Genomic DNA, 9968 nt, shown 5'->3' on the forward strand with positions numbered 1-9968 from the left:
GTCGTTTGAGCCAACAAAGAATAATTTATCTTGATTGACGTAAATTGAGATTGTCTAAGAATTTGTTATTGTTGGGTAATAACCCCAATATCTTATAGGCTTAAGTGCTTGCTATCGTTGTTATGGATGAAACTGCAATGTATTTAAGAAGAATAAAATTTAATAAGTGCGTCGGTAGCTCAGGGGTCAAGCCCTTGACTTGCACTATGCAGGTCCTGGGTTCGAATCCCGCTATGTACCAATGTGATTTTCGATTTCCGATTTACATATGTACATTTATCCGACATAAGTTGCCTAGCGACCAAAATTGCCAAGTACGTGGAGAATTATAATACCTAAATTGTGCTATATAATCTTCTTAACTTAATGGTAGGTAAGGCTTAGGTATAGATTGTGTGAGTAGTCAAGCTTAAATGAATTTCATGTTCTGTTTATTACATTGTGTTTAAACTTAAAAGAAAACTGATCCGGTCTATTCGTGCAAAAGATATTGCGGGCTCTACCACTGTTGAACTTTGCTTTACACTGCATGGTACTTTATATTTAACGTAAAAGTTAAAATCTTTAAAAAAAACATATGCTACACTGAAAAAAAAAATACCGAGATATTTTTCCCACTGTAGATCACAGTTCAAAAATGTTACAAGTATGCAAATGCAATAAGTCGGGAGAAACTGAATCAATTCACATTTCTGCAGGAAAAAGTGGAACAAGTGGAAATGCAATATCAGCCAGCAATATACAGGCGAGTAATGAACGCTCCCAGAGGTACAGACTCATACAAGTGACAATTCTTTTGTCATAAATTGTATACAAAAAGATACGACGAAAATTTTTTGACTACTGTTTCATGTCTGTCTTTTTTAACAGATATGTAACTTTTATTATAAACCTGCGTAACCTTAATTGTTTAAACACTTTTGTAGTGTGTCATTTGATTAATATTTAACCGGAATACAAAAGGGGATTGGCAGTCAGGTAATTTATTACGACTCAATATGTAGAATACATTTTTAATAGGTAGAGTAAACCGGACCTACTATATCGGATTCACTATAGGACAAATATTGATAATTTTTTTATATCATAAGGTGGCAAACGAGCCAGCGGCCACCTGAAATCGCTGAAATAGCGAAGTGATCGTTGCCCATAGACATATAGACATACGCAATCGCATATGCGTTGCCTACCTTTAATCGACGGAGGAGAGGATACACAGAAAGAAAATATCTTCCCTTTCCATGCATCCTATCATCCGGAGAGTCCACTTCCACATCCCAAAAATGTTTAGATGTAGTGAAATTGATTGCGATTTCATAATTATTATTTTCACAATCTAATAAATAAAAGAACTCTACCTAAGGTAAGCTAAAAAGATTGCTATCTTATGATTAGAAATGCGAATGTTTCGATGTATGTTTGTTAGTATTATAGTTATCTCCAAAACTGCTACATGAACCTTGCTGAAATTGTGCATAGAGATATAGAACCTATTCTAGGGGAATGTAGACTACTGTTTTTTTTAATTCCGCCTAGATGGAGTCGCAGACAATAGCTAGTTGTTGTATAAATAAATTAGAAATAGAATAGCCATTGAACGAAGCGGGTTATTTCCCGTGTATCAGTATCCACTTCCTGGTAAATGAAGCCTGTCTAAAGAGCTTAGTGAAGCACAATTTGTAATTTTATAATACCACGCTCATACTACTCATTATATGGACAAAGGAAAGTTTTTACTATGCCACATAAAACCTCTTTAATCCTTGTATACTCAGGATGTGGCATTAATAATATTCAAAAATGACTCTCCGTAGATTTCTAAGGCCTAAATCTCTGTATAAACTGTATCTGTTTATACAGCTATAAAATATGTTTTAAGCTGGGAATTTGGTATCAGAAACTCACGGTTTGTTATTTTTTTTTTATATCATAAGGTTAGGTAAACAAGCGAGCGGCCACCTGAAATCGCTGAAATAGCGAAGTGACCGTTGCCCATAAACATACGCAATTGCATATGCGTTGCCTACCTTTAATCGACGGAGGTGAGGATGCACAGAAAGAAAATATTTTCCCTTTCCATGCATCCTCTCATCCGGAAAGTCCACTTCCACTTCCCATCCTTTCCTTATAAGAAAAAGGATGGGAAGGGAAAGATGACTAAATTAGGCCTCCGGGACACACACTCAAAAATGTACTTATTTGATTGTTCTTACAATAATAATACCAATTATCGACAGTTTTAAATTAGTAAAAAGTCAGTACATATGTTTTGTTTGATAAAAAGATATTCTATGCAACATAAATATAAATTCGTTTATCTTAAAAACAAAAACATAATTCTAATTTATCTTTACATATTTCAGTTGTCGTATACTTTGTTATGTTTTCAAGTAAAGCGAAAAATTGTTGTTATTTTAGTATAGGTATTTGTTTTTATGTCGTGTATTATATTTTACGAGTTTGCTGACTAACAACGCCTGGATTATAAATATTTAAATAGCTTTGTACACGCAGAAAAACATTGAACCTCTGTATATTTATATATTAAATAATACCATTTAACCAATCATCATCATCAGCTCGTCATACTTTCCCACCGAGGACCCTACCCTAAATTAAGGGTGATTAGGCCATAGTCAACCACTCTGGCCAAGTGCGGGTTGGTTGACTTCACGAATATCTTCGAATTAACTAATACTATTGTAAAACAAATTTCTGAAATAAAAAAAGGATGTAGAAGAACGTTTAAAAAGTAACTAAACTCGAGAGATTTTCCCGAAAATTTCGGTTGGGTTGTTAAACTGTGCGATGACATCCTAAGTCCTAACTAACTATGGACGAGACATAGCTTACCGTGGGTTTATGAGACCAAAATAGCCTTTTAAAAAATTGTTATCTCTCTTTGGACACTATGTTTATTTGCTTATACAGAGATTTTGATCTTAGAAACCCACGGTTAGTCTTGTTAGTGAACAAAGACGATTATGTGTTTTGCCTATGAATTTATTCATTTTAATTAACGATAAGGCTTAGGATATTCTACAATAGTCTTCCAAATCTTTGGTTTATGTAATTGCGCGGATCGTATGCCGAAACAAATGCAGGGGAACAATCATCATCTTGCTCATTCCCTTTGAAACAAACAGAGATAACAACATATTTTGTACCAGTAATCTGTCATTGGAAACTAAGGTACTAAGTAATCAATTTATTATAAATAAAATTGCATTAAATTTTTCAATTCAACTTTTATTAAACAGCAAATTTTGTGCAAGATATTTCAAAAATCACACAATTCAATGTTAAATGGATGTTGTACTTTGACACTACTTTACAAAGAAGAGTATACATTTGTACAGAGTATTAAGTATGCAGGGTAGACCAGAGAAGATCGATTGTCGTTGTAGCATCTGCCAACTTCTGAATTCAATTTCAGATTTGGCAAAGTTTCACCCAACTCACAAACAACACAAACATTGCAGTTGTCTAACAAATTTAAGACCTTAAATTTAATTTAAGATATACAAGTATAACTAAATTACTCCAGACTGTTATTATACTAGTTTCGGTAAGAACTTATAAATTGGAAAGTTTAGATATATGGATGGACGTTTGTTTGTACGTACATACGAGTATCTCCAGAGTGGCTGTATGCATCTCGCTGGAATTCGGCATAAGTGTAGAACATAGTCTGGAAGAACACATAGGCTATTTATTAAGTTTATTTTAATACTGCGCGGACGAAGTCGCAAATTTTGCCTAGTTTAATATTAAATTTAATAATCTACGTAGTAAATTAATACAATACCATAACCAAATAATCAGGAAGTGGCAATTTCCACTAAATGAGCCGTGATCTCGGTATTTCGAGTAATCTCAGTAGCCCCGAGCTGTTAAATAATTTTCATTACAGTACTGCTGAATCTCGTTTCAGTTACGACTAAATCCAATATTTTACTGTAGCCACTTTATAAGCTAAAATGGCTGCACCAGAATTTATGTTTAATTCGTACTCTCTGACGATTCGTTTTAATTCTCAACTGAGTTATATCTTACTAATATTATAAACGCGAATGTTTGGAAGATGGATGGATGTTTCTTAGAGGTTATCTCCATAACGGTTGAAAGTATCTCGCAGAAATTTTGCATATATAAAGAACATAGTCTAGAAGGAGAAACAGGCTAGTATTTAGGTTTTTTTACTCTGCGGATGGAGCGGCGGGCGACAGCTAGTTTTTATAAAATTTATTATTGAAAATGAATGTAAATCTTACAACTCGTGGCCGATAACATAGGACCTTAGGGCAAAGACGTCATAGCTTGCAGAATTCAAAGAGTGATTATTAAGTAGATTTATTAAATATTCAAATTAGATTGAAAAAGGGGTCTTGACAGACGGATAACAAAGTGCATAGGGGTTCCGTTTTTTCCTTTCGAGGTGCGATATCCTAAAAATGTGTATATATATTTACGTGATTACGTTTGTACAATTTAATTCAGCAACGAGTCTAGTAAATTCGTATCGTGAATGCAAAATATTATGAATAGGAATTTATATATTTTAAAAGCAAAGTCTTCGAGCTAAGTAAATTGCATTAAACATTTATGAATGGCCAGTATTTTATCAGATCTTAAAAAGATATCTTGTAAGGCGCACTTTCTTTGAAAAATTATTTCTCTTATGATATTTCGTTTATAATAAATTTTGCTATTAAATTGATACCATATTTTTGCCTAATTTTATTGAAAAATAGTCCCTTGGCATGGTACAATATGACTATTTTAAAGTTATGTCCATACTATTTGTCGCCCGCGACTCCGCCCGCGCGGAATTAAATTAGACTTGATTAGTGTTCTTACGGGCTATGTTCTACATCTATGCAAAATTTCAGCGAGATCTATGCAGTCGTTCTGTAGTAACTTTCAAACAAACATCTATCTATCCAAACATACACACAACAGGAATATCAGCGTATAAATTGGGAAAAAAAGTTAAAAACATCGCTATATTTGCTGCGCAGAAGGAGTCGCGGGCGACAGCTAGTATGTTATAAAATAAACAAACAACATATATTATGATGTAGTACTTGCAACTTGAAACATTCGTAATAATCCTCAACACATAGTAAGCGTGTGAGAGCACATTTCATTACAACTTAGCCAACTTAAAGCTCTCAAAGTAATAGTTATGAAGAGGGATAAAAGTATTAGAGGAAACTTTTACATTCGACTAAACTTGAGTGCGGGAAAGTTTATTAATGTACTAAGTATATAAGTTAATATATTTAGTACTTATATACATATTATATAAAGTTGCATCTTTAGCATATATAAATTGGAATGCAAGTGCTTGTGCTGTGTTTGTAAGAACACTGCAGGTGCATTCGTATATACATCCCAGAACAATCCCCAGTCTCACTCAAAGACGCCCACGGAAGAGTTTCTAGTGAGTTAAATCTAACAAAACCCTCTTTCTACCAAAAGGCACCTGTAAAGGTACCTTTGAAGATTTACCCCTCACACCAAAAAAATCCTATACCCTAGCGTTGATAATGTCACGGACAGTTTGAAATGAAAACTGCAAACTAGCTTACTTGGGTGACGCAGTGACCCCAAGTAGGCCTTGGTTTCCGACAACAAAAGTCTCCACGTTCCCCGGACGGCCAACTGGGCGACGATCCCTGAGTCGTCTCATGTATATATGAGAAACATTGTACAAGACCAGATAAATTTTGCGAAACTTTGGTTGCCAAGCTGGCTTATGCAATACTGATAGTTATATATTATTAGTTATATACTGATAGTTATATATATTATATATTATTATTTTGGTCCTTTACATAATTATCTTAGTAATCTGTTGTGCGTGACATTGCATTATATTAAAGCTAATTGAACTGTAATCAAGTTTTGATAAATGATTGTTGCTTTAAATAGACAATTTAGTATCCACTCATGATATCAAAATTGCATCACTGATAAGGTGAAAAATATATTTCATGTTAAATATGCGCGCAACGATTTCGGAAATATGAAAGAATGAATAGAGCTAGAAATGCACAAAAGACTCTTATAAATCCCAGGCTAATAGAGATCTTTTCTTTTTCTTTGAAACTAACTAGTAGTATCCACATCTCTCGAAATAATTGCAGCGTTGTCAACTTTTACGTAAGGAGAGTAAAAGGTACGGAAATAAAGGAAGGGAGGGAAAGAGTTTGTATATTTGCATTGCCAGTAAACAATAAAGTTCAAAGGTGTATGGATATTATATAAAAAAAATTAAATTAAAAAAAGAACATTTTAATATAAAAATATATTTTTTCACTTTTTTTCATTATTGTTTGGTTATATAAATACTTAACTTACTTTCATTTCGTACATGTTTGTTTGTCGACTGTATAAATATTTTTCAATAAGGATAACTGCCTGTAGTAGATAATCGATATAATCCAGATCTGTAAATAAAAAGTAGCTAGTAAAAATACGTTTAGAAAAATTTAATAAAATAGCAACTGTACATAATTTAAAAACTAACTCGAATAAGGCTGTGGCTGTTACTGTGGCTGAGTCCCCTCCCCCTTAAATATAGGTCATCGGCTAGAGACCATGACGTTGGACACACATTTGGAGATACGTTTGTAAAGGTAGAATGGAGAGAAATATGACACGAGAAAGAAATGGCTATCAACTGAAATGATGGGAACATTACGAATAAGATCCATGTTATTCGGACCCCACCAACATTGTGCCGGTGTACTTGCGCAACACTAGCCTTACTAAAATGTCGACGTTTGTGTCCCCTCACTATTCTGACACTGGACTTTGCAACGAAAGTGCGTCATTCGCGCCATAGAATTATACCTAATAATGTCCAAAAATACGAACCCAGATTTGGTTACATCTCCATTGCCCATATTATATGACTTTCCGCCACATTTGTTAGATACAACTTCATCCTCAGATGAGCATTCTTTACCAACTAAATGATTGTATTGAACTGTAGCGGCGAATAATTCCCACGAACGGTTGTGATTGCAAATGCTTGTGAAGCAACCAGGCTGACTATTACCACCATTGGGATAGAAATCAGCATGACCAAGGGCCAAGTTAGTTCCACTACCACGGCCGTTCGTGTGGATTATTTCAACGTAGATACCGTCAGATTTGTCTAAGCGGTTACGGTTGTTGTGCCAAATCGGGCTGACGGGGTCGAGACCTGGAATAAAAACGTATTTCTTTAGAATTCAATACGATCAATATTTGTTTTGTAATAATCAAAAATGTGGGAACACGTAATAACTGATAAACCAGCTAGGTAACAAAATGTTGATATAATCATAATATTGTAATTTTAGTAAATAATCAGTGCTTTTAAAGATACTAAATAATAATAAAGATGATAAAAAAATCGGTTTTCACTTGTTTTTTATCGGAAAATTACCAATTGTTAAGAAGCAAAGTTATGATATTATTTACCTATATCTAGAGAATCTATGAATAAGATTAGTAGTTTTTTATATTTAGATACAGATTTATTATAAAATATTAAAGTTCGTAATAAACTGATAAAATAAGAAAATATAGTCTTTTTACATTTATAAAAAGATGTAATTGATTTGTGAATTTGGTTGCAACTTGAAATAAGTATTGACCTGTAACACGTCCAACTTTCCCCTCTAGTTCCCTTCCAGCATTACCAACAACATGAGAGCCAAGACTGAAGCCAACCAAGTGCATTGACTCAAGCGATGCTCCAGTTGTTTCGCTTAGGAACTTCAAAAACTGACCCAAAGCTTTGCCCACATTAGGTATGTTAGCGATAGCGTTTAAATAGCTACCCATTGCAATTCTACTCCAGTCTAGAATGATCACGTTGACTTCGCTGCTTTCCAGATATGCTAAAAAAGCATATAAAATAAATCTATTAACATTTAAATACGCAGTGTAATTATAATAGTTCTGTTTACGTAATAACTTGCGTGGAGATTACTTGTATTGGTGACGTAAAGCAGTACTAATACAGCGATTATTTTGATATCGGTTATTCAATTCGTTGCTTCTCTTTCGCTTTTAAGGGTTCCGTACCTCGAGAGGAAAAAACGGAACCCTTATAGTATAACTTAGTTTTATTCTACTCTTTTATTGCGTTCATTTTAAATTGTGTACTGTATACATCCGCTTTTTATTTGCGAATTATAGCTATTATTAAAACATGTCCTTATATCTTACCCTTCTTTAACTTTCTTCTGTTAAAGGTTTTGCTTGCTTTTAATAAAATCATTAAAATTAATAAAAAAAAATAATTACCATCTCTGATAACGGGATTCAGATTCGTGTTTTGGTTACTGAACCATCCGTGAGCCACGACAACAGTCGGCGCGTTGGGATTAAAGTTTGATGATAAAATTGAATCTATGTTGTTTATTTGCAAAAGCTGGGCCGATGATGGATTTGACCTAAAACAATTTTACCATATTTCAATCACTGACAATATTCACTATTTGTGAAAATTTTAAATTGGTAGACGCCAGCACAGCGACATCTCGTGGGCGTGAAGTGCGAACGTCGATGGGCAGCGGTCGCTTCGCTATTTCTGCGAATTTAAGTGGCTGCTTGCTCGTTTGCCATCTTATCGTATAACAAAAATCTTCTCATAATTACCTTGTGTAAAGTAAGTAACGATTTCGAGGATCTCTCGTCATGCGTTCCAGTAGGTCATTATCAATTTTCTCTTCTAGATCGACAACATGAATTTTATCATCACCGCCAATTACCTCAATATAACGTTCATTTTTTGTTACTGGTACAGCTAAGGTAACACTCACTGAAATTAAATGAAAACATAATAAAATGAATCTCTAGACTTGAAGCTAAAACACATTTTTTTTTATATCATACGGTGGTAAAGAAGCAAGCGGCCACCGGAATTCCCTGTAATAGCAAAGCGGCCGTTGTCCATAGACATCCACAATTGCAGATGCGTTGCTTACCTCTAATCTAGTATTCCTCCTCCGTAAAACACAATTGCCTTTCCTATCCTTTCCTACAAGAAAAGGGTGGGAAGGGAAAGGGGCCACCGTCACCACACTATTCAGACTGTGTCTGGAATTGATCCATTTGTCGCCTCTGTCTTCCGTGTGGTCGTGGTATTTGACAATTTTTTGCATTTCATTTTAATTTAAACAATATTTTACATTTAAAATAAGCTTACCAAAAATTGCCAATAAAATTATCGTCTTCATATTTACAATTTGGGCTCCAGCAATCTCTAGATAGATAATTACCGGGCTCGCTACTTATGTACTATTTCTTACAGATCTGATAATAAGTAGATGTTTATCTATGATACCTAAAGGTGAGCATACACCAAGTAGTCATATAAACTATTGAATTTATGAAATTACTGTGCCTATTCGCTGGAAGGTCAAAAGAAGACATTATACATAATCACTAAGATATATAGATATAATATACACTAATATGAAAGAAGCGGTGTAATAGGATTTAATAGAAAGAAGTATGTACTTAAAAATATGTCTTTTCTTACTAATATCACTTCAAATTTACGCGAATGTGAGCGTGAGATATATTTTTATTTATAAATGTTTAATATAGCTATGTAAACTTTTAAGTATTTTTGTAAATTCTTATGATGTTGGTAGTTTTTTGTAAAGTAAAAAATTAAATCAAGTAAGAATAAAGTAGCTTACTTTTGCGTATATATTTATATTGAGCACTTTAGTGTACGCGTAACCTTAATTTAATATTTTTTTAGATTATATCTAAATATATAATTTACATCGTTATTCATAGTTTGTGATCGTTATATCTTATATACTATTTGTTACAATAATGAACTGTTGAACGCAATATTAATCTACATTAAATCCTTCTGATAATGAACACATTTGCTTGGATAAGAAATCTAAAAATAACGCCTAAAATAACATGCTATTTTGAATTGCTTT

General features: G+C 33.6%; 1 protein-coding gene across 1 annotated transcript; it reads right to left on the reverse strand.

Moving 5' to 3' along the window:
- Nucleotides 1-6294: 6294 nt before the first annotated feature.
- LOC106119357 (pancreatic lipase-related protein 2-like) lies at nt 6295-9261 on the reverse strand. Its single transcript, XM_013314282.1, has 6 exons — nt 9212-9261; nt 8662-8824; nt 8308-8456; nt 7653-7898; nt 6886-7216; nt 6295-6455 (listed from the first exon to the last, which is right to left on the reverse strand). Exons 1-6 carry the CDS (start codon nt 9240-9242, stop codon nt 6410-6412), a joined length of 966 nt encoding a protein of 321 aa, XP_013169736.1. The 5' UTR covers nt 9243-9261; the 3' UTR covers nt 6295-6409.
- Nucleotides 9262-9968: the final 707 nt, after the last annotated feature.

The sequence above is a fragment of the Papilio xuthus genome, unplaced genomic scaffold (assembly GCF_000836235.2).
Source record: "Papilio xuthus unplaced genomic scaffold, Pxut_1.1 DF827461.1, whole genome shotgun sequence".
NCBI classification, from domain to species: Eukaryota; Metazoa; Arthropoda; class Insecta; order Lepidoptera; family Papilionidae; genus Papilio; species Papilio xuthus.